Source organism: Ornithorhynchus anatinus, chromosome 14 (genome assembly GCF_004115215.2).
Source record: "Ornithorhynchus anatinus isolate Pmale09 chromosome 14, mOrnAna1.pri.v4, whole genome shotgun sequence".
NCBI lineage: Eukaryota > Metazoa > Chordata > Mammalia > Monotremata > Ornithorhynchidae > Ornithorhynchus > Ornithorhynchus anatinus.
In genome coordinates this window covers 41182594-41207996 of record NC_041741.1, presented here as the reverse complement: position 1 = coordinate 41207996, position 25403 = coordinate 41182594, and the positions used below count along the sequence as shown (strand labels likewise).

The 25403-nt window shown below is 42.5% G+C and overlaps 1 protein-coding gene and 1 long non-coding RNA gene across 3 annotated transcripts in view; one reads left to right on the top strand and one right to left on the bottom strand.

Moving 5' to 3' along the window:
• The first annotated feature begins 1856 nt into the window (after nt 1-1856).
• Nucleotides 1857-23469, top strand: LOC114816527. Its single transcript, XR_003764312.2, has 2 exons — nt 1857-1993; nt 23118-23469. It is a non-coding gene; the product is annotated as an uncharacterized LOC114816527 (long non-coding RNA).
• RIC8B (RIC8 guanine nucleotide exchange factor B) overlaps nt 14095-25403 on the bottom strand; it is a 71348-nt gene continuing 60039 nt past the window's right edge. For both annotated transcript variants that reach the window (XM_029078858.1, XM_029078859.1), the window contains exon 10: nt 14095-14996. In XM_029078858.1, the coding sequence (XP_028934691.1) occupies nt 14885-14996 (112 nt within the window). In that variant the 3' untranslated portion in view covers nt 14095-14884. The remainder of the gene's footprint in view (nt 14997-25403) is intronic.

Genomic DNA, 25403 nt, shown 5'->3' with positions numbered 1-25403 from the left:
CATAACTGAATAATTTTGAAGGTCCTTGAATCAGTTACTACAGAGCTGCTATAAATTGATCATTTATCTAGACACCCCCCACCTCGCCCCAAGAAGTCCTGAAAATGAGTATGAGTCACTTTACAAGGGCAGCTAATACTAGGGATTAATAATAAAAAGGAAGGCACCACCGACAATGAAATTTGCCTAATTGCAAGTGTGGTTGAAAAGACCCATGCAGGATCACAAAGACTGGTCATATTGCGAGCTCAAAAATGTTGTCCCTTGCTGGCTTATGTTTAGCGCTTGCAGTGTTTTGTGCTGGGGTCTTTTCCCCCCTTGTCTCTTGTTCTTCACGAAGCTATTGCTTGAAAAAAGCCAGGCCCATCTTGACAGCAATGCGCAGTACACTGATCCATCCTCAGCAACTGACTTTCATTTGTCAGCAGAGATCCAGCTTTGCCTGAGGCTTTGTTTAGCAGTGCCCTTAAAATAGCCCCTCTGCCCTTCTCGCTTTTGATTCGGCAGTTCCGGCTCACCCTACAGCAGTTTTTGGGTGCCTCGCAGGGGCTCGTTCTCCTCATGGGAAGCACCCAGCATATCTGCATTCAAGTAAACATAGCTTTGATGCTAGGAGACTAAGAGAAGCACTGTGGCCTAAGAGAAGCAGTATAGGCTAGTGGATAGAGCAAGGCCTGGAATTCAGGAGGACTTGGGTTCATTCATTCAATAGTATTTATTGAGAGCTTACTATGTGCAGACCACTGTACTAAACACTTGGAATGTACAATTCAGCAACAGATAGAGACAACCCCCGCCCAGTGACAGGCTCATGGTCTAAATGTTCTAATCTAAACTAATTTGGGTTCTAATCATGGCTCTGCCACTTGTCTGCTGTGTGACCTTGCTCAGGTCACTTGACTTCTCTGTGACTCAGTTACCTCAGTTGTAAAATGAGGATTAAGACTGTGAGCCCCATGTGGGACAGGGACTATGTCCAACCTGATTACCTTGTATCTACCCCAGCACTTGGAACGGTGCCTGGCTCTTAGTAAGCGCTTAAGAAATACCATAAAAAAGAAAAAAAAAAACTATGTTCAAGAATGTCATTGTTTGTGACCTTGTCACACTGAGCTTGGTAGAGCAGAGCACAGTAAGCATTTGGGAGAATATGGTACAAGAGAAGGGGGAGACATGTTCCATGTCCACAAGGAGCTTATAGTCTAGAAGGGATGATAAACATTAAAATCAATTATGAAAATGTACATAAATACTGTGAGCTGAGGATGGAGTGAATCACAAGTGCTTAAAGGGTACAAATACCTCCTACTTACTCTGTGAGTCCCACAAAGGACCTTATTATCTTATATCTACCTCTGTCGTTAGTACAGCACCGTTATTGAGGCTTAGTGGATAGAACATCCTCTTGGGAGTCAGAAGGACCTGGATTCTAATCTCAGCACACCCATCTGCTGTGTTGACCTTGTCCGAGTCCCTTCACTTCCCTTGTCGCGGTTACCTCATCTGTAAAATGGGGATTGAGACTGTAAGCTCCATATGGGACAGAGATTGTGTCCAACTTGATTAGTTTGTATCTATGTCAACACTTAGCACGGTGCCTGGTATGAAGTAAGTGCTTAAAAAAACCAAAAACATAAAAAACTCCCTCTGCTTCATGATTGTTCCAGCCAGGCCCTCACCAGCTGGTGTGGATTCAGAATCACAGATGCAAGGACTCCTCTTCAGGTGGTGCTGGGTTTAGCGCAGCCAAATCAGGAGTTCTGGTTCAGAAATCGAAGAGTAGTCCTCCTGTTTGTCCAGGTAAGCAGAGCTCTCTAAGTGGGCTGAGGATTGGTCTTTTCCCAGAGTCTTTACACTAGTCCTACATGCATAAAGTGAGAGAGAATTGTTCTTCGGTTTGAAGATGATGCTGATGTCAGTGAAACTATCCTGGGTGTGTGTGCTTCAGCTGTTATAATCTCCCCTGGACTCTGCCTGGCTTGGGTGTTTTCAGGTAGGTTTTTTCCTAGCAGTTTCAGTGCACTAGATGTGAGACCCTTCTCCTCTCAGTGTCCCTTTTCCTGAGTCTTTCATCTTCCGGGCCACCTGTTTGGCAGCAGGGAAATGTTCCTTAGACCTGATTCTATTATCTAGAAGCCTTTGTATGAGGTGGTGTGCAGCTCTGAGGGGGTGTTTGAAACCTAGGTGAAACATGCCTTCAGGTGAGGATGCAGTTGAGTGGCTAGGTTACAGTACAACCCCCTGCTAAGAATCCATTTTAAAGATGACAGTGAAAAATCAAGCAAGAAAGTATCTACCCCAGTACCTGGAACATAGTAAGCCCTAAACAAATACCATTTTAAGCAAACCAAAAATCCAGCATGTACCATGGGAGAATGACAGTCTGGTGCTAAAAAGGTCTAAAGGTGTAGACTACACTGAAGGTCTGGAGAAGAAGGGATCCAGTTTGGGCAGATGAATTGATGGGATTTATTGAGCGATTACTGCAGGCACAGCACTCTATTAAGTGCTTGGGAGCATGCAACTGAAAAAATAGAACACACCCTGCTCATAACAGGTTTATAGCCTAGGGGGGCAGAGATAGGGGAAAGGAGGGAATCTGGTGGTGGGGTAGGGTTGGCTGACCTAGGACAAGAAGGACAATGTCCAGCGGATGTCTATGGTAGGCCTTATGGAAGGGGTGGGCCACATTCAAGTCACAAAGCTGTAATGGCTTTCCTTTGCCACAGGCCCCAAACAATAGTATTTACTGAGTGCTTACTGTGTGCAGAGCACTGTACTAAATGCTTGGGAGAGTACAATAAAATAGTATAACAGACACACTACCTGTCCATAAAGAAGTTTGGAGTTGGAGAGGTGAAATAAGCCTCTGGGCTTAAACCCTGAATTAAATTGAGTTTCTTTGGCTATTTGGCAGCTTTCAGAGTCTGGATTTTCAACTCTCAATTCATCTGTTCCCCATTTCCTCCCTGTTCAGCATTTTAGGCCAACATCTTTAAAGGTGCACTAGATTTGGTGAGGGAACATCTTCTTTGGATGATGAAAGGGCCGGTGGCGGATTCTGAATCCCATGTTTTATTCACAGAATGGCCAAGCTCTCCGAGCAAGCTTTCCACCGCAATGAGAGAAAAGAAGGGGCAGGGATTCGGTCGGACAAGTATTTTATAAACTTGCTAACCAGAATTCACAGTTCTACAAAATCTGGATGATTTTGAATCACTTGTTAATAGTCTTTCAGTCAGTATTTTCCAGCACACCCAAGAGCAGCTTTATTATGATTTTGAACTTTTGTTGCTCACCTGGGGCTTAGGAAAATGCTCACTCATCTTTAGGGCAACTATGGCAGAAGCTCAGACATTCATAACTCCAACATGGATCAGGGTCCGGTGGGGAATTTCATTCATTATGGGTCTGGAGTCCAATGTCTCTTCAGCTTCTCCCAGGCTTGCCTTAGGAAAAGGACTTCAAGTGCCAGTGCCCTGGTCCTTTCACTACCTTTGTTCAATGATGCGACAGTTTCACTAGGGTCAAGAAATGGGATTGTTTGAGTAGAAGATGCTGCAGAAATGCAAGTAAATCCACAATACCTTTAAGTCTCGTAAGCCCTTTCCTCTGAAGAGTTCAAAGCAGTTTCTTGCATACTATCTCTGTTCTTTGTGGGGTTTTTTTCACCCCAGAATATTATGGTTGGGACCAGTCTTTGAAGGAGAGTGTAGGTATTAAGAGCACAGAGAGACACAAGTCTGCTTAGAAATTGCATTTTATTTGCACCATCCTGAAAGAAAGAATCCATGAATCTTTTTCATCATCAAAAGCATTTAGTGAATGCCTACTTTGAGCTACACCCCACAATTCAATCAATAAACCATTTTTGAGTGCTTACTGTGTGCAGAACACTGTACTAAGGGGACAGTAAAACAACGGTGTTTCCTGCCTATGAGGAGTTTATAGTCTAGGGATGGGAAGAGACATTATGGGTATGTATATAAGTCCTGTGGGTGGGTTAAATAAGGGGAATAAATTCAAGTGTGTGTGATGTAGAAGGGAGAGGGAGTAGGGGAAATGAGGGCCTAGTTAGGGAAGGCCTTTTGGAGATGTGATTTTAATAAAGCTTTGTAGGTGGGGCTCACAGTTTTAATCCCCATTTGACAAATGAGGGAACTGAGACACAGAGAAGTTAAGTGACTTGCCCACAGTCACACAGCTGACAAGTGGCAGATCTGGGTTTCAAACCCATGACCTCTGACTCCCAATCCTGGGCTCTTTCCACTGAGCCACTCTGCTTCTCTATATATAAGATATATAAGTATATATAAAATACCTCAGATATAAAGGGGTAGTTTCAGGCCAGATGCAGAAGGTGGGCAAGGGGTCAGCAGAGAGACAAGATCGAAGTAGAGTGAATAGGCTGGCGTTAGAGTGAAGAGAGTGTTTTGGGTATTAGTAGGAAATCAGCTAAGTAAGATAAGGGGCAAGTTGATTAGGCGCTTTAAAGCCAATAGTAAGAAGTTTCTGTTTGAGGCAGAGGTGGATGGGCAACGACTGGAGGTTCTTGAGGAGTGGGGGAATTTTTTTTTTTTCAGAGAAATGATCTGGGAAGCAGAGTGAAGTATGGAAAGGAGTGGGGCAAGACAGGAGCCAGGGAGGTCAGCAAGGAGGCTGATAAGTAGTCAGTGCAGTATATAAGTTGCTTGAATTCAGCAGCGATATGTTCCTTGAAAATGTGACTGGATCATGACTATATCATGGGATACATTTTTCCATAAGTTTGCATGTCACAGATGGGGATTTGGTTCAGAATATCTGCAAAAATAATATGACTACTGGATACCATTAAGTCCCACTAAACACATTGTTTCATCTTTTAAAGACAAATTGAAAGCATAGCTTCACAACATTAATGAGCAGTTTAAAAATCATTCTGAGTATGTAGAAGGATGCAGAAATAGAAACTTGCTTTGCTGACTTCGGAGTGGGTTTTCAATTGTAATGAATTTCTCCAATTTAGGGTTGAACAATTTAGATTCAATAGCCTTCTTGCCTTCATAAAATACCTTATAGCAGGCCAACTCTTCTGAATCTCTCTCTTAATTCTAAACTCCTCTCTCACGATCATCTTCAATCCAAGTCACTTGCTGAAGAGACTAGGGTCTTCATGTGCTTTGATGTCTTGCCCTGATGCATTTAGATTATTGGCGTATCAAATAGCGACAGATGTATCCTAGGATTTCATGTATTGTAAGATAAGTGGAACCTTAAGGTATGAGAAAATAAAGACAATATTTCTGGGTTGTATGTATCTTCAGGAGACTGTAACCTAAGGTATGCCTGAATTGTGTACTTGGGAACATACACTAGAAGTAAACAATAGTCTCTGCTTTCAGGGAGATTGTGTCATCCTGCCATTCCAAATCATTTTTCTTTAGAAGTTTTTTTTTATGAGCCTCCCACATTGAAGTATTAATAATAGCAACAGTATTAAGCAATTTATTGTTGAGAAGCAGCATAGCCTAGTTAGAGAGCATGGGCCTGGGAGTCAGAAGGACCTAGATACTAATCATAGTTCTGCTGTGTGACCTTGGGTAAGTCACTTAACTTCTCTGGGCTGCAGTTTCCTCAAACTGCAAAATGGGGATAGCTCTTCCTCCTACTTAGAGTGTGAGCCCCACGCAGGACGGGGACTGCGTCCAACTTAACCTGTATCTAAGCCAGTGCTTGGTACAGTGTTTGACACATAGTGAGCAATTAAATATTTAAAAAATAAAAAATTAAGCATCTACTGTGTCCAGAAAACTAAGCACTGGGAGAGGAGAGATGCCAGGGCTGTTTCTGTCAGTGTAGTGGGAGTGCTTACTCCCCTAAAGTCAGCTAGTCAATTGTATTTATTGAGCTCTTACTGTGTGCAAAACACTGTACTAAGCGCTGAGAGAGTACAATAGAACAAGATAACAGACACGTTCCCTCCCCACAGCGAGCTGTCAGTCTAGAGGGGGAGTCATAATTTGATCTGGGTTGGCTTCAGCCTCCTGTCAGGGCTCAGCGTTTCTTGCCTTAGCCGAGTGGAACCAAACGAACCGGCCTCAGAAATTCCGGCAGCCTCGTCGTCAAAGCGGCACACCTCCCTGCCTCCGGTCAGGCTGCCGGGGATGGTGTCCTGCGGATACAGGGTCGTTGTAGTAGGTTTGCAGGGATGGGCTTTTGTTGTCTAACTCGGCTGCAAAACCATTCGTCGGCGGTGGTGAGTGTTGCTCATTTCTCTTGTAAGCTGTCTGGAAGCAGAGAAAGGCTTTTCGTTTTCAGCAGTTCTCTTTTCAGCCGGTCTTTATTGAATTCCACCTCCATTTTTTTAAAGAGGAACATCATTTATCTTGGACTTTAAGTTGCAGAGGCCTTTAAGGGGCTCCTCTTTTCTTTCCCAGCTGCATTTGTTGACACACAGTCAATCTGTTTTTTGCCTTCATTCCCCTCTTTTCCCCCAGCAGGCCATAAAGTATCTACAGCTGTGCCCTTTATTAGCATAGCCATTCTAAACACAACAAGGGGGAAGAGCTTAAATATATTACAGCCATTACCTCTGTCAAAAAGTGACAATTTTAAAACATTTTAGCTTTTCACTGGGAAAGCCAGCGGCACAAAGGGAAGTGCTATCATTTTATTGTAAATGCTTTTTAAATATGGGTCACTTGGCCATAATCAGGAGAAAGGATGGAAGAGTTCAAAGCCTGAACAGTTCCCGCAGATATCAGATTTTTTTTTTTAAAAGCTTGTCTTTTAAAATATGCTAATTGCGACAAAGTGAAGAAAAACCACGGGCCAGTGAGGAGCCTGCAAAATGAGATCTCGTTTCTTGCGGGTTTTGTTTGCTCCCTGGGCTGTTGTTGTTTTTTTCATCTTCTGTGTGTTTCTGAACAAGTAGGGTGTCGCTCGGTCCTCAGTAGCCTTTGTACCCCTAGAAAGAGGGGGCGAAACAGTGTCTATCAGTTTTTCCACCAAGGGGCCACTTTCCTGGGGGTCTCGCTTCCTTCTCCGCAATGAAGCATCGCTGGGGGTGTTCTCTGAGGTTGCGTTTTCCGGGGCCAGAAACATCAAAGGAGGAGATCTCCCAAGTGAATTGGACTTAGAACCTCAGAACGTGTATTCAGAGTGAAGCTTTTTGAACCGTTAAATGCAAATGAGAGAAGTGTGTTAAACTGAATATTTAGGTTGTAATCGGTTCAGCCCCTAGAACTACCACCTCCTGAGCAAAACTAATTATTTGGAATGTTAAAGAAAATGTATTACTTTTTAATCAGCTGTTTGTTCGATCAGTGGTATTTACTGAACATTTACTGTGTGCAGAGCACTGTACTAAGAGCTTGGAAGAATATAACACAACAGGGTTAGTAGACACAATCCCTGCCCCTCAAGAGGAGTTTACAGTTTACAGGGGGAGACAGTAAAATACAGTTATGTCCGTAAGAGCTCTGGGGCTGAGAGTGGGGTATCAAGTGCTTAAAGGATACAGATAGGTAGGCTTTCAACTTCTATAAAATCCAAAATGTGAAGGTAACTCAAGTTTTATGATTTTTCCCTACTAGATCATTACAGCAGTCTGTGGGGGAGCGGGGTTCTTTGTTTTGTTTTACACTGGTTTTTGATCTCATCTCTAAAATCCTTTCTAGGAGAGCATCTCGAGAAGGTCAAATTGAAATGTTAGCACTAAGAAAGTGATCATCAATTGTTGCAGTGTCTTTAGACCTCTATCTGTAATTTATTTTAAGATCTATCTTCCCCACTAGATTGAAAGCCCCTGAGGGGTAGGGATCATATCTATCAACTCTCTTATACTCTCCCAAGCACTTAGAACCGTACCCCTGCACATAGAAAGTGCTCAGTAAGTACCATTGATTAAACTAGAATGAAATTTATAGGAAGCTGGTGGAATGCAGACTTTTTATGGTATTTTTAAGCGCATACTAGGCGCCAGCCACTGTACTGAGCGTGAGGCAGACACAAACTAATCAGGTTGGGCAGAGTCCATGGGGCTCACAATCCTCATCCCCATTTTGCAGATGAGGTAAGTGAGGGTCGGAGAAGTTACGTGACTTGCCCAAGGTCACTTTGCATCTGTTGGTGTGTTAGAGTGAAGACTATTCTCTTGGACATTTGGCCGTGAGCCCGGTGGCCTGCGGCGTAGGCTGAATTTTTCTGGGGGTGGGGATGGGTGGGAGAGAGAGGAGGGCGAGTTGGGGTGGGAATGTGTGGAGAGAGATCGAAAGGGGGTAGAAGCTGTTGAGTGTCGTAGTGTGCCTCCCCCATGAATGACAATATGCAGGGTGGCCTTGATCCCTAGAAGCAGGGTGGCTTAGTGGAAACGGGCACGGATCTGGGTGTTTCTAGCTTCTAGACCGTAAGCTCCTTAAGGGCAAGGAATATGCCTCTGTTGAATTGTACTCTCGCAAGAAATAAGTATAGTGTTCTGTACATGGAGCTCAATAAATACAATTGAATCCAGAGACCTGGGTTCTAATCTCGGTTCTGTTGCTCATCTGCTTTGTGACCTTGGGCAAATTGCCTAACTTCTCTGGGCCTCAGTTTCTGAAACTGCAAATGGGGAGCAAATACCTGCCAATCAGTCAATTATATTTATTGGACAATTACTGTGCAGAGCACTGAACTAAGAATTTGGGAGAGTACGATAAACAGAGTTGGTAGACGTGTCCTGCCCAGAGTCTAAATTCTTCCCTCTTAGTGTGAGCTCCTCATGGGATGGAGAATATCCGGCCTGATTAACTTGTATCTACCTCAGTGCCAATTATAGTGCTTGGCACAGAGTAAGCACTTTACCAATACCATAAAAACCAAAAACCTTGCATGAAAATTCCAACCCATGCTCTCGTACTGTGGGAATCTGTCTGGCCAGTGGGTTGGAAGCACCTGATACTGATTGCACTTGCTTTGAAGTCAGAGTGAAGACTATTCAGGGGGATATTAGTTCATGAGCGGATATTCTGTGCCTTTGAAAACAGGAAAATATGCTTTGTCTTGCTAGGGCAAGAAGTTGGCACTGTGCCGCATGAGAGATAAGAAATGGGAAAGAAAATGAAGCAGGGTTGAACAGTGGGAAATGTGCTTGAGATTCCTAAAGCGGGGCTGCAACTCATTCACTTCTTGCTGGATTTGGATGATTCATTGCTGACTCCTGGGCCTGTGGAGATGGAGGAGGTGAAAACCACGAAAGGAGGAAGGGACTGTGTCTCCAAGCCCTTTCTGGTTGTTCCCCTCACTTCTGGAAGGAAGCTCTGAGTCGGACAGCAAGGCAGCCTGCCCAAGAAGCACTCAGTTATTCAGGCTCATGATTATTCAGGTTGGGCAACACTTAGACCTTTGTTTCTGCTTTTGCCCCTTGGCTTTTTCATGAATTAGAAAAAATTATACATATAGCAGAGAAAGGTGAGTTCAGTGGAACATCCCTAAATACTAGGATGGTTGCCAAGGAGGACAGTTACCACAGCTCCTCCCGGCAGCCCATTAGCATGGTCAGAGACTGAATTTGAGGCTGGATGGCTTTTGGCCTGGCTCAGCAATTAGTTTTCTTATGGCTTTAGAAGAAGAGGTATAGAAATGGAAAAACTGAGGGAGAAAAAAGAAAACCACAGTTTTGGCTGAAAGCAATTGAACTAAAGAGGGAGTCTGAAATCTGCTTTTAACATTCCCTCTTGTTGAAAAGGGTGGAAACAGAGTTAACTGTAGTTTGGGGTATTCTGACAGTGTCCATCCTATTTCTGTAATTTTTCTGAAGGGTTGAAATTCTTGAGTGTTATTGTCTGTCCCTTAAAGTTTGGCAGAAAACTCTCTAGTGACTGGAAATTTTATTATCTTTGGACAATGAAAATTTGGCTCAGGTGCAGAGAAGCAGTGTTGCCTATTGGAAAGGGCACAGCCTGGGTGTCATAGGACCTAGGTTTTAATCCTGGCTCCTCCGCTTGCCTGATATGTGACCTTGGCCAGGTCACTTATTTCTATGTACCTCAGTTTCACCATCTGTAAAATGGGGATTCAATATCTGATTTCCCTCCTACTTAAACTGTGAGCCCCCTATGGAACAAGAGACTATGTCTGACCTGATTAACTATATCTACCCCAGATCTTAGAACAAAGCTTGACATCCTAAGTGCTTAACAAATAACATTATTGTTATTAAGTACAAAATGTCTCCCACCAGAGTTGTATTTATAGCATGTCTTAACATAATGCATCAGGGACTACTTTTACTCATCAGCTGTTGGGGGCTGGCTAACTCTCACTGATACTCTGGATTAGGAATAAAGAGGACTCATCAGACAAATGGCTCCATTTGCTACCCAGAAGGCGGTTGTGCAAAGATTGGAAGAGTAGCACAATCTATTTATGGCCATCCTTATGTGGTGCAGGGCTTAATGGAGGGCTTGTGTATTTGTTGCTCAAGGGAAGCTCCAAGGAGGCTGTTTTGGTGATCTGTAATTCCAGGATCTTTAGGAATTTCCTTGCTCTGAGTAAGAGACTCCACATGTCTGTTTCAGTCCAGTTTCTTCACTTAAATACGTCGACCAACTCTTTTATATTGTACTCTCCCAAGGGCTTAGTACACTGTTCTGCACACAGTAAGTGCTCAAATATGGATTGCTTGAAGCTAGCTTTTTTTTTGAAAGGGATATGTGTGTGTCAATGGCAAAGTGAAGAGACTTGAGTAGTGTTTCTGCTGAATTTGAACGGTGAAATGGGTTTGCAGAAAGCATTCACTTCTCCCTGTCCCAAATCACAAGGTTATTGTGTAACCCTCTCATTGGTTGTTGCTTCTCTTTACACCAGTCACCTAAACTGGCAAATCCTTTCCTCATAAGCACTGTGAATAAAAGGGCTCAAAATTTAAGTCATACTTCCATTCATGGGGTTTACTAAAGCATGGTCCTCAATCCAATCACTGGTATGTATTAAGTGCTTAACTGTGAACAGAGCACTTGGGAGAGTACAAGAGAGTTGGTAGACATGTTCCCTGCCCATGATGAGCTTACAGTTTAGAAGACTGCTCATGTTTCCTAATGCCTGCACATGAGGTCCTGCTTAAAGACCTTTAGGTGTACACTCCAAGTATTTTTTGACGGGCCTTTTGACTTAATGACTTCAGTCCACCCAAGAGAAATGACCCTCTCTTTAGCACCAATAAATGAAATTGGGAGTTTGGGGTGGAGGATCGGCCCATATGATCTCAAAGCACTTTTCAAATATTCACTCCCCAAACACTGGTAAGGAAGTATGAAGTACTCTTTTATAGGTTCAGCTTGTAATCAGTTGACCAGCAGAGTTTGAATTTTCCAACACCTGCTTTCCAGAGAAAACTTCTGGCCATAGCTTTTTAAAGCAGCATGAGAAACAGGTGGGTCCAGTGACCAAAGAAATCTAACAGCAGCTTATCATCCTGATTCTGCTTGTGACTGTTGGGGCTTGATGACTGTCACTCTTTACCTGTATATCCCCTTTCACCCAAGGCACATTTCTTCCCCCTGCAGCCCTTGTCCCATTTGAAATATTAGGAGGCTCACTAAAAACTGTAAACATTTTGGAGGTCTTGGACAAGTTACAGGCCAAATTAATATTTCATAAGTCTATGGAGAATAGCAGACTAGCAGGTAGTAAATATACTGGATAGAAGAAATGCCATCCAGCATGACACCAACTATCACCCCATCCTAGTACCGTCTTTAACAGCAGCAACACAAAGTGATTGGAAGGACAGTCTACTTGTTTTCCTTCTCGAACATTCATCCTGATGACTATGGAGGCAACCTTATTCCTCTAACACCAATTTACAGAACCTCATTCCTCTCACCATGGACCTCATCCTCCAGTCTTCCCTCCTGCCTGGAACTCCCTCTTCTTTTACATCTAACAGACCCCCACTTTCTCCATTTTTCAAAGCCCTACTAAAATTCCATCTCCTCCAGAAAGCCTTCCCTGACTAATCTCTTAAAGCTCCATCCTATTTTAATGGTTAGAACATCAGTTTGGAAGGCAGAAGGACCTGGGTTCTAATCCCAGCTCCTCCACTTGCCTGCTGTGAAAGCTTGGGAAAGTCACTCCACTTCTCTGTGCCTCAGCTATCTCATCTGTAAAAGGGAGATTAAGACCGTGAGCCCCATGGGGGACACAGTCTGTGTTCAGCCTGATTACCTTGTATCTATCCCACTTCTTAGGACCGTACCTGGCTTAAGTGCTTAACAAATACAATTTAAAAAAAAACCAAACACCTTTCCCAATCATACATTTAAGTATGTTACCCCCCTAAATACTTAGGTTCTCACCAACACAGCATTTATGTACTTATCTTTGTACCTGGGTTGCTCCCCTACCTCTAATTCATTTTACTATCCATCTCCCCTGCTAGGGTCTAAGCTCCTTGAAGACAGGGGTTGTGTCTCACTGTTATACTCTTCCAAATGTTTAGTAGAGTGTTCTGCACAGAGTAAGCACCATAGATTGGTAGGTACACCTACTCTTTCTTTTTAATAATCTGTCTGGTTCAAAGCTTCTGCCCCATTTACCATGTAATTAGGGTATTTGTTAAGCACTTACTGTATGCCAAGCACTGTTCTAATCACTGGGATATATACAAGTTAATCAGTCTGGATAGTCCATATAGCAAATGTCTAATCCTGGGACTCTGAACTCTTAGGAAATGGAAAAAGCTGTGGAATACACTTATCTAGTGGTAGTAAGAGTAATAGTACTGAGCTCCTGTTGTGTTTTTTTTTTAATGGTATTTAAAAAAAACTTTGTGCCAGGCAGTGTACTAAGCATTGGGGTAGATAAAGCCCATGTCCCACCTGGGGTACATAGTCATAATCCCCGTTTCACAGAAGTGAAGTGACTTGCCTAAGGTCACACAGCAGACAAGCAGCGGAGCCAGGATTAAAACAAGTCCTTCTGACTCCAGACCTGTGCTCCATCCACTAGGCCATGCTGCTTCTCTTCAAAGCACTGTACTAAGTGCAGGGAAAAAATACTTGGCCTCTGGCCCTCAAGGAGCTCACAGTCTAAGGCAACGGACACATAAGAGAAGAGGGAACCGTAAAAATATGAACACAACTGAAGAGAAGAACAATGGTAAATACCGTGATTATTATCGGGTAGGGGAGCTAGAGGAACTGAGTCAGGCTCCTCTTGACTCAGAGTCCAACATTCACAGCTGCAGCAGGGGTGGGGGTGTAGATAGAGGAGGAGGCCTTGGTGAAGGGCCGGGTTCTGAGGGACTGAGAAGTGCATTTGATGGTGATTCTTGGTGGAGTCTTGGCCAACCATCAGCCTATTGCTCTGAGTACGTAATGCTAATCGCTAAACTGAATTCTGCATGCTTTGCGACAGTTTCTGCATAGTTGGTATTGCCTACTTTGTGGCAATCAATCCTTAGTGATTGATGTATACGGAGATTTCCTGGGCCATTATCATTCTAAACTCAAGGGTGGCGACCTTGTCATTTGCCTTCATTTTATGCTTCTAGAACATTGTGGCCTAGTGGATGGAGCACAGGCCAGGGAGATAGGATCTGGGTTCTAGTCTCAGCTCTGTCACGTGTCTGCTGTGTGACCTTGGACAAGTCTCTTCATTTCTCTGGGCCTCAGTTACTTCATCTGTAAAATGGGAATTAAGACGGTGAGTCCCAAGTGGGACAGAGACTGTGCCCAATCTGATTAGGTTGTATCTACCCCAGCGCTTTGAACAGTGCTTGACATGTAGTAAGCGATTAACTAATACCATCATCAAAATCATCACAGTAGACACACCATATATTGTCTAATTTCTAGCCTTGAGCTAAAACTATAGGAAGCCACCAGAAATCAACATGGGGGAAATCTCTAGTTACGGTAAGATTCCCAATCAAGTTCTCAACCTGCAGGACAGTTGAAGTCAACTGGACCAGGTTAGATATAACTGGTGAATTGATACACATTTGCCACCTCCTCCCCTCCCCTCACCTAACAATTTGTCATCTCTACTGAGGCTGGCTCTTGGGACACCCACAGCTAACCCCCTTCTGGCATCCCTTCCATAAAGAAATACTCCAGAAGCCAAACCAAATCAACCCCCAAATGATTTATTTAAAGAGTTAAAGTTTTAAAAGGTTAAGCATATCTATAAAAAAGGAAAAAAAAACCCTTTTCTGCTTTAACCATTGATCAAATAGGCCCATTCCTCTACTACATGATTTCACTTTGACCGAACCTTAGTTTTTTAAATGTAAAAATGAACAGCCCTAATAAAAATGAACAGTAATCACCTGATTTTTTTCCCCCCACCCCGTTACCATTAACAAACTAGTTATCTTAGAACTGGAGGATTAACCCTATATAATTCAGCTGAAAAAGATGAAGGAAGTGGCCCAAGGATTATGGACAGCTACTTTGGCTTCACCTACTCAGTCTAATAGATTTAACGCCCTTTACTCCTAACTTAATTACATCATCCCTGATTCTTCACTTGCATGAGTACATTTGAGGGAGTGAGGAAGAGTCAAGTCACACCAACAAAATGCAGAACCCAGCTGAAATGTGCCTTAAAAGGTCTGGAAAATTTTAGACATGTTTCAGCTGGGCTATTATAACAGTCCTTAAATCCAGTCCTGATGAAGTGCAATTATTTTTCTGCTCATAAGCCGTGAACTCCATTCTCTATCTATACACGTATAAACCCCTCAATATCACACACAGTTTGGTAGCATCTCTTTAAATATCCAGCATCTGGAGTAAGTAAACCACTTAATGTGTTTCTAGCCAAAGCAAGGGCATAAATGTTTAGACAAAAAGAGATTCTTGGAGCTACACAGAAAGATGCTGATAAAAGCGATATTGAGAGTGAAGCAGGTGATGCTTTAGTCTGTATCTGAACTGTTTTCCTCAGTGATTTGGTAGTGGCAAAGGGCTTCCTCCAAAGGCGTCATTGTACCATCCGGTCTCACTCCCATTGGTTTAATCACCTCCTCTCTGTAAAAGAGATAAAAGAAAAAGTATTCACCAACATAACACACACCAAACCCACATCCTAAAAAAAAAAAAGTCTTTAAAACCAAAGTATTTTACTGAAGCTCTCTCTGTGTGTTTGGACCAGGAAAGATGAAAGGAGACTGAAAAGAAAAAGGGAGAGATAAAAGACTTCATTCACACAGGCCAAACCTACTAAGCCAATTAAAAGCTATGAAAAGTCAAAGTCTGAGGCTCAAGGCACGGAGCAGGTCTCTTCTGTTTGGAATAAATAACACTTGCTTTTCTTTGGGAAACCGTTTTGTTTTAAGGAAGAAGCGGCTGCCAAAATTTCACCTGCCACTGTGGGCAAGACGCACAATTAAATGGATGATTTGATACATATTCATTTCATTCACTGAAATAAATCAGTCAGACTAGTTCTGCCTCCACAACCTCTAGTGGCGCTTAAGTACTTGTTGATTCATTTTGAATCAGTCAGGCTTCTCTCTTCTCCCTCCCCTTTCTCTTTTTTCTTTCCTTTTTTTTTTTTTTACACTATTGCTTTTGTTTGTGGCAGTTTAATTACAGGATTGACAGCCATTTTAATCTCTTCAAAGCTTCCAACTGCCTCTCCACAGCTAATCCAATTATATCTACTCCACAAGTTACAGCCTCATCTCAAGATGATTAATTATTGATTAAGCCAATCAAAAAGTATTAGGAAAGATTTATTTAATCCTTTCATATACTCCTATTTATTACATGGAGATTATGGCAAATGGAAGTATTAGTGGCCAAACTCCCAGATTTTTCTCTTGTCCTAATCTACCTTCCACATAAATTAAATACATCATCTTCTGAAAACTTCTCTAATCACTAAAACATCTAAGACAACTCTGTGAAATTCCTTAGCAGGAGAGAAATGATCACTTGGGTAGAAACTTCTCCATTTCTGTCTGTGTGAGTGCCGAGTTAGGATGCTATAGAGGAGTATTATAACAATTGAACAATTGTACCAGGCAACTGTGTTATAGGCCCAGGGAGAAAACAGCAGAGAGATCAGAGTAGAAACAGCAAGGTGGATACCAAGCCTACAAACTAAAGTCCAGTGGGACATGAAAGCCCAAGGCTTGGAGATTTAATTCTGAAAAGTTGAAAAACAACCTTAAGTGCCACTAGTCTGGAATGTCAGTAAAAGTCCTTATTGACAGTTTTGAATATCAAATATTAAAATTAATGACACGGGCTAAACTTATTCAACTGTAGAAGTTGATGTTAAGTTCCAAGTCTGCTTCCCTTCCAAGCTATAAAGTCCTCTAGAAAACCCAGAGCTTCAATGTGACTCAAATTTGGGCAGGTTGTCCCTGTGAGGTTCCCAGGTCTGAATGTCAGGGAATCCAAATGAACACCAACTGGCTGAACCAAATGACGTGAAGTAACTACAGCTCCAAAGCTAAGTGACTACAGTTCTCAATTGATCTTGAAAGCCTTTCAAGAAATGTCAGTTTATATTTACCCTTTCCAGCCCATATTCCACTCCACTGCATGGATCATTTTTCTAAAAACGAACAAATATTCTGTCCATGTCTCCCCTCCCCTCAAAAACCTCCAATGGTTGCCCATCCAGCTCCATACCAAACAGAAACTCCTTACCTTTGGCTTTAAAGCATGCAATAAACTCAACCCTTTCTACCTTACCTCGCTGATCTACTATAACCCAACCCATATACTTCGATCCTCTAACTTCAACCTAGTCACACTTCCCCCATCTCGCCTTGCTTGCCACTTCCCCCCTGCCCATAGCCTCTGCCTGGCTTGGAACTCCTTCCCCATTCATATTCAGTAGACTGCCTCTCTCACTCCATCAATGAATGTAATTTATTGAGCACTCTCTCCCCATCACATCTCATGCAAGAGACCTTCCCTAACTGACCCCTCCCTCTATGCATTTTGATCTGTTCTCTTTAAGCACTTCGATATTTACTCATTCCCCAGCCCCATGTACTTCCATGTTCATCCCTCTAATTTATTTGGACATCAGTCTCCCCATCTGGACTGCAAGCTCCTTGTGGGAAGGGGCTGACTACATCTACTCTTCTGCATTATATTCTCCCAGTGCTCTGTACACGGTAAGTGCTCAACAAATACCATTGATTGGTTCACTGATTTACTCTCTTGGATTTTTACAAAAAGAAAGGTATTTCAGTTAAGTAGTTCCCAGTGGACTCCTACTGAGTAGAAGGACTGATTATCATTTGCCCAGGAACATTATTAAAGTATTAGACCCCTGGGCCAGGAAGCTCAAACAATTTCCACATACATCAATAGTATCAACTCCTGAATGCACCAAGTAATATTTACATCTGCTGAAATACCTATGCAAATTATGACATTTTCATTTTGGCATGGAATACAGTTGAAAATTTTCAGGGGTCGTTCCACGTTAAAGCTTACAAGAACAAGACATTTCTAGGGTGATTTGCCAACAAAACAAAGGCAATTCATATTCAGGCTAGCTGTCCCCCACTCCCCTGAGTTATTTCCTGAGAAATCAACCAATCACCCAATGGCATTTACTGAGCACTTACTGAGTGTGGAATACTGTATTAAGCGCTTGAGAAAACAGAATATAACAGAGTTGGTAGACACATTCCCTGCCACAACCACTAACAATTACATTGATATTAAACATAAATATGCATACGTAAATATAACAGAGCAATTATTTCAAGATGTTTTCCCATTCTAAAAATACGTGATATTGACTGTAAATTAGGGGATGAAAAGAATAATGTAAATGCCACTGAGTAAGCAGCATGGTTTAGTGGAAAGAGGTTGGGCTTGGGAGTCAGAGGTTCTGGATTTTAATCCTAGTTCTGCCTTTGCCTGCTGTATTACCTGGGCCAGGTGACTTGGCTTCTCTGTGCCTCAGTTTTCTCACCCGTAAAATGGGAATTCGAAACCTGTCGTTCCTTCAGTTTAGACTGAGCTCCGTGTGAGTCAGGGACTGCATCCAGCCTGATTAAACTGTTTCTATCCCAGAGCTTAGTGCAAGGTCGGGCACATAGTAAGAACTTGATTTCCGCAATTATCATCATTGCTCATAATAGATTTCTAGCACGTACAAATTGATACCTCAGTGGTAAACAGAACTGCGGAGCTGGTCAACATTTGCTAACTGAATGTATGTTACATCACACTCATTTTCACCAGGGGTGGAGCGGAGTCCCACCTAAGCACTTTTAGAAGAGCCCAGAAGGTATGTCAATAGGGCAGGCATCTGCCCGAGGAGGGGCAGAAGCCTTCAGAATCTTAAACTGGAATGGACGGTTATCTAGCAAAGTCACTCTAACCACCAACTGGAAGCAGGCCCTAGGAGGACTTGGCCAGGGCAGAGGGCAGTGGCAGCAGGCCAAGGGAAGCAAGCTGAGCTTGGCTCATGCAGATTCTGGTCACGCCTCAACTGCCCCTCAGGAATGTTCAGGGCAGCAAAACGGAGGCTTTCTCGGCGACTAACCTGGACCGAGGGCGTCTGCTCGGCTCTCTCTCGGGCTCAGAAACCGCAACAGCTTGAATCTGCATTAGCGGATTCTGGGGCGGCCAAACCCAGCCGGGCCCTCTTGGACGACCCTCTCCGGAGGCTCCAGTAACCGTGGGGAACTTCTCTGCGGGGCCTCCCGACTCCTACGGTCCCCTCCCCTCAGACAGCAGGAGTTTTTCCAACTCAAATATGAAAATGCCCATTTACATACATGCACATCTGACAGATTTCATCCAGCCCTGACTTGACCCGGGAAGCAAGGGAATACTCTAATCCGCAGCTCACGTTTCCTCAGTGCAAACAAAGCATTCGATTCAAGTAGGCTTGTTGGAAGACAGGACACAATTAAGCAGTTGGTAAAATACATTCTTTTCCCCACTCGATGATCTCCCGAGAGTCCCTACAAATTTACCTATACAAGTTTTGGCTTCCTGCTTGCCATTTAGCTTGATAACGACTTGAAAAAATCATTCCCTTGCTTTCAAGGGTTCTTCTTTCTTGCTGCCCTGTGTGCTACGGGACAGTATTGACACATGGAATTAATGACAGAGTCTATAATGAAACAACAGTCAGGCAAACACCAGTCTGCTCTTTTGATAAAACAGCATGTTTGGGACCTATTCACCTCTCTCTAATTGAGTACTACATAATAGTTCCGATCCTTTCATGTAACATTATTTTGTTCTATGATTAGAAAAGAAGAAAAGCGGGGAGAAAAAAAAATCTACACGGCGCTGCCTTCTTCAATCACCCCCTGATTAATTCCGTGTTTTTAATGAGTGAGGCTGCTATTTAGGCAGGATCTGTTACATACTTGTTTTGCTGACTTCAGTTCAATGTATAACAAAACCAAGCTGTGATAATTGGGAACCATTTCACTGGCAAAGAAATTCCTCCTATTAAAATAAGGTTGGCTTGGAAAAAGAACCATTACTCATTTAATATTTAATTCCTCCCATCATTTGTACAGAGATGGGAAAAATCAGTAGATAAATAATACATTTTAATTAGCTGCAAACATTGCCAATAAGGCTGTGTAGATGGGTCCTTTGGCACATCTTCCCGAGGTTTGATCTTTGTGCGCTACTGTGTGTAAATTTTGGTTAGATTCTAAGTTGGGGCACGTTTAATTTAATAAAAAAGCCAAAGAAAAGTCACCGCAAATATTCCAAATAAATGTCTGAAACAAATTCATTTACAGCACCACCAAAATATCAACTCTTGAACGGTAAGCTGTTTACAAATAACTCTAGAATCTGTGCTTTGTTCCCTCTCTCGAAAGAGGGTTAGGTACTATGGAGCATTTAACAGAAGTAATTAATGATGGTATTTGTTAAGTGCTTAGTACGTGCAAAGCACTGTTCTAAGCACTCGGGGGATACAAGGTGATCAGGTTGTCCCACGTGGGGCTCAGTTTTAATCCCCATTTTACAGATGAGGTAACTGAGGCCCAGAGAAGCTAAGTGATTTACCCCAAGTCACACAGCTGAAAAGAGGCGGAGCTGGGATTAGAATCCAAGACCTCTGACTCCCAAGCCTGTGGTCTTTCCACTGAGCTACGCTGCTTCTCACTGTCGATTAAGCAGAGGGCCTATCCAGTAGACTTGCATCCCCATGTAGCCATTGGCCAGTCTCAGTCCATGTGCCAGATGGTGGCAAGCCAACCTTTGCCCACGGCTTAGCTGTTGCCACCCAATCTGGTTCTCGGCAGCAGTCTGGTTTCATTGAGTGTAATGATGTCACACACAAGTCAGTTTGAATTCCAAACCTAGAGTTTTCTCCCACCAGTTACTCCGATTTCCTCCCTCCTGCTCCAGAGCCATCGCATTCCCCTTCCTGTTCACAAAGGCACCTCCGACCGCTTACTGTATGAAGCCGGTCCGAGGCTTTAACAACCTACGACTTGGAGCCGAATAAGACTAATGGAGTAAGAAACAGATCGTATTCATTGTTACTTCCTGACTACTAACCCTTAGACCTTGAAAGCAGGAGTTTTGCTTTAGGCGTTCTGGCAGTTTGTTTTTTTTAACATCTGCTGTCAACCTTTTTCTGTGTTTCAACTGTTTCGCAGAATTCAGAACTGAAAACTAGGGCTAGGATAATTCCAATTCAAAGTTCGATAGTTGGGGGAATGTATCTACCAAAAATGGTTTTGTGAACACCTTTACAGGTCTCCTTTTTAAACTGAACAGACTCTGCCTATCCATCATGAGCTATTGGTATATTTTACTACAACTGGCTGTGAAAATGAATATCTGCTCTATCAAATAAAACTCTAAAAGATTAACCCCAATTTAAAATGAATGCTGTCTTCACCAAGACAGCAAAAAGCATGATTCTGCTTCAAATGAATCAATCAATCACTGCCTGCCTCTTATAGCAATGACCCCAATATAGAAAATTACGGTGCAACTTGTGGAGGTCAGGATTCGTATCTCAAGTTACAGTATTATAACTGTAATTTATATACAGTTTCCATGACACAATCTAGTGCTTTACAGTACTGCTGTTGGACCAGGGGATAAAGCACTGCTCTGGGAATTAAGAGAAGCAGCATGGCTAGTGGACAGAATGTGGGCCCGGGAATCAGAAGGACCTGGGTTCTAATCCCACTCCATCACTCGTCTGCTGTGTGACCTCGGGCAAATCACTTAACTTCTTTGTGCCTCTGTTGTCTCATCTGTAAAATGGGAATTAAGATTGTGAGCCTCATGTGGGACAGGGACTAAGTCCAGCTTGATTAGTTTGGATCTACTCCAGCACTTAGAACAGTGCCTGACACATAGTAAATGCTTAACAAATACCATCATTATCATTATTAATAATCCTGGCTCTGCCACTTGTCTGTGTGACCTTGGGCAAGTCACTTTACTTGCCTTAGTTGCCTCATCTATAAAATGGGGATTACAACTGCGAGTCCCATGTGGGGTCCTGGACTGTGTCCAATCTTATTTCCTTGTATCTACCCCAGGACTTAACGCAGTGCCCGGCACAAAGTAAGCTCTTAACAAATACCAATTAAAAAAAAAAAAAGATCCAGTTCTAACCCCAATTCTGCCTGCATCCGGTCAATGTGGGCAAAGCCCAACATGCACTAAGCAATGTGCTATGACTCTTTTCACCTATTTGCTTGCTGCGCTCCTTGTCCCAGCAGAAACATGTCAAGGCATAGACCACAAAATACAAGTAGCAATGTACACGCCACTAGGACAGTAACCGATTCCTCCATGCAGACTCTTGCTCTCAGGACTGAAGTTCATTCATCATTCCTGGTGATCGCCTCTACAACCAGCATAGTATTTTGCACAGAGAAGCCACTTAATCCATAAATAACAGATGGATATTCAGATTTGCCAAATAAATACTTTTAAATAGGTTACACACTCATGATTGGAATTGTGCAGTGGAAAACCTTATTGCTCCAGCACTTAGCACAGTGATGGAACACAGTTAAACCCTTAATAAATACCATAATTCGCTACTCTCCTTTTCTTCAGAGAAGTCTTACAACTTGAAGAAGGTAAGTAACTAAGTGAGCAAATATCCCATGGAGATTATCCTTATTTGATGTTTCCCTACTAGCGAGATAGCCCTTCCAGCTGGAACTTAAATGAAGAGCTCCAAGTAAGCAGTTCTACCTGCTGATCTAAGAAATGAAGGAGCATCAGTGGTCTCTGAGGAATCCATATAGTAAATACTACATGTCCTTTCATACAACCACTGTTAGTTGAACAAAATTCTGTAATGTTTTCACTTGACACTTCTTCCTATTTCATCCAAGAGAATTGATGTTCTCACCAATAACTCTGCTTGCACTGTATCACAGTCCAATCACACAGTGACCATTATTTGAACAAAATTCTGTAATGTTCATTTATTTCAACAATCGAGTTTCTGGAAAAGATAAAATTCTCATAAATCCACTGTGGAATCCTCAAATTTAATTATACTTTTTTTTTTTAACCATTACAGTTGTCCCAATTTTTTTTCCACATTATTAATGAAAAACTGTTTTTTAAAGAATGTAATTTTTATTACTTTTCAAATATTAAGGGTTTGATTCACCTATGCCATAGAATCTGAAGGGAAAGTTCTGAATGAGTTTTCTTCAGACTGAACAAGCATTCCTCCTCTTTTAAAAAAATAAAATAGTACTAAGAGTTGCCAAGGGTCTGGCAGAAAGGTCAGGATCAGCAGTGGAGGTATGACGAGGGTAATTCTGGACAAGGATTTTGATAGAATAATAAGTTTATAAACAGCCTGCAAACCTGTTCTTCAAGAACCCAAGGCAATCTCAATATAGGGTTTAGTTAGGAAAATTAGGATAGAAAGGAAAATAAATTTCCTTTTGGACAAAGTTTAAGCCAATCGGCTCTTTTCTTCCTTGGCTTTCAAGCAAATATGATTTGCTTGCTGTAGCTAAGGCAAATGTAATTGCATTAGCCACACAGGATTTGCTGTAACCACAAACACAAGCCCCTGTTAATCTCTTGCTTAATTTGCAGGGGTCCATTTAATTTACTCAAATTTGGGGAGGCAAAGAAGAGTTAAAGAGTTCCTATTTCACTGTCTTATAAAATATAATTTTCCTCTCCCATGAGACCTTGCTAAAGTCTTCATAAAAACCAAGATGGAGTTTCAAGCCAACATCGGAGGAAGAATATCTTAACAGCTAACCTGATTCATGGCAACAGACTTGAAATCAGAATGATCATCAGAGACCTCGAGTGAATAAAAGTGATGGTTTTGAAGGCGCCAGGCTATAAATAATCCCAAGTCATCAAAACCAAGAAAAACACACCTACCCTAAGAACGGAGATTCCAGAAAAAGCCAGAATTTCCAGTGGTCCACCTAAAATGCTAGTTACTATTAGAAACTCAAGGATGAATTAATTGGATGTTTTAAGTTTGCCGTTAATAAAATGAGATTAAAAATAAACTTAGATGAATAGATTAGTTGCCTTCAGCGGCTTTGTTTTTGGTTATCTGTCCTGAAATGGATGCACCTGATAAACCCAGATGAAGTCCAGGGTCCTACAGCCTACTCCGCTTAATCACTTGCTATGTGACTTGGGCAAATCTAAGGCTCTATAGAGCTGGGCTTCTTCAGCTGTAAAATAAAGATGGTATATCAGTCACAGGAATGTAAGGTGACTTCTTTGGGGAAAAGGTGCGTCAGATAAGCACAACCAGTAACCAAGATTAGAAGAATGACGGGATTCTTAGATGCTGTAAGTTATTTATAAAAGTGTCACTATCGTAGTTAATGCAGGCACTCCTCAACTTAAAGGAGTTTCAAGTTAAGAGAAATGGCCCCTATAACATTTCTAAATCCACATCCTGCTTCTGTCTCACAATAAACTGGTTTCAATTTCACCACATTAGACTCCTTCCTGGCACCTACCTCTGAGGTTGCAGGGGCACACAGAAGTTGAGAAAGGAGGAAACCATTTTAAAAACCCTATTGGGGAGGAGGAGGGTGGCAGAAGAGGGGAGAGACCAGGAGGTGGGGTGGGGAAGAATACCTGTTCTTCAGGGAGAGACAGAGGGGTAGGGTCAACCATAAAAGAGAAGCAGCGTGGCCTAGTGGATAGAACATGGGCCTGGGAGTCAGATGGGCCTGGGGTCCAATCCCGGCCCTGCTCCTGTGTGACCTTAGACAAGCCCCTTAATTTCTCTGTGCATCAGTTTCCTCATCTGTAATTGGGGATTAAGATTGGGGATTAAGACTGTGTCCAACCTGATTACTTTGTATCTATCCCAATGCTTAGAACAATGCCTGACACATAGCACTTAATACCATAAAAACCAAAAAGCCATAAGCAAAACACATGCCCATTTACTCCAATGAAGTATAAGTTGCCTCCCCTGACAATTTAAAAACATCAGCATACCTACAGTCTCCCAGAAGCAGAATAATAATAACAATGGCATTAAGAGTATTACTATGTGCCAAGCACTGTATTCCAGAGCTGGGGCAGATACAAGATAATCAGCTCGGACACAGGCCGAGAAGCAGTGTGGCATAATGGAAAGAGCTCAGACCTGGGAGTCAGAGGACCTGGGTTTTAAACGCAGCTCCGCCACCTGACTGCCAAGTGACCTTGGGGGAGTCACTTCACTTCTCTGGGCCTCAGTTACCTCATCTGTAAAATGGGGATTAAGACTGTGAGCCCCATATGGGCCATGGACTGTGTCCAACCTATTATCTTGTACCTACCCCAGTGCTTAGTACAGTGCCTGGAATATAGTAAGTGCTTAAAAAAGACTATAAAGAACTAAACAAAAAACTCAGTTCCTATGGGAGAAAAAGTAGTGAATTTCCATTTATCAGATAAGGAAACTGAGGCACAGAAAAATTAAATGACCTTGTCTATTTTCTCTGGAAAACCAAGGGAAGAGCCAAAACAAGAAATGAAAAATAGAACAGAACAACAAGAATGAAAAAGAAAAAAACAGAGTTCATTTATTTCATTCATTCATTCAATCGTATTTATTGAGTGCTTACCGTGCGCAGAGCACTGTACTAAGCGCATGAGAAGTATAATTGCCCTCTACACGACACAGACTGGAGCCGGAAAACAGCAGAGCAATACAGCAAGATCTATACAGGTAAGAGACTGCATAGCAATGAAATGTTCCATCATCCAGCTCCCCAATCCAAAAGGCTGCAATAAGGAAGTGACGCTTGTCGATAGGGAATGAGTGGGGGAGGAAAAAATCCCAGCTCTGCCACTTGTCAGCTGTGTGACTGTGGGCCAGTCACTTAACTTCTCAGTGCCTCAGTTACCTCATCTGTAAAATGGGGATTAACTGTGAGCCTCACGTGGGACAACCTGATTACCCTTTATCTACCCCAGCGCTTAGTACAGTGCTCTGCACATAGT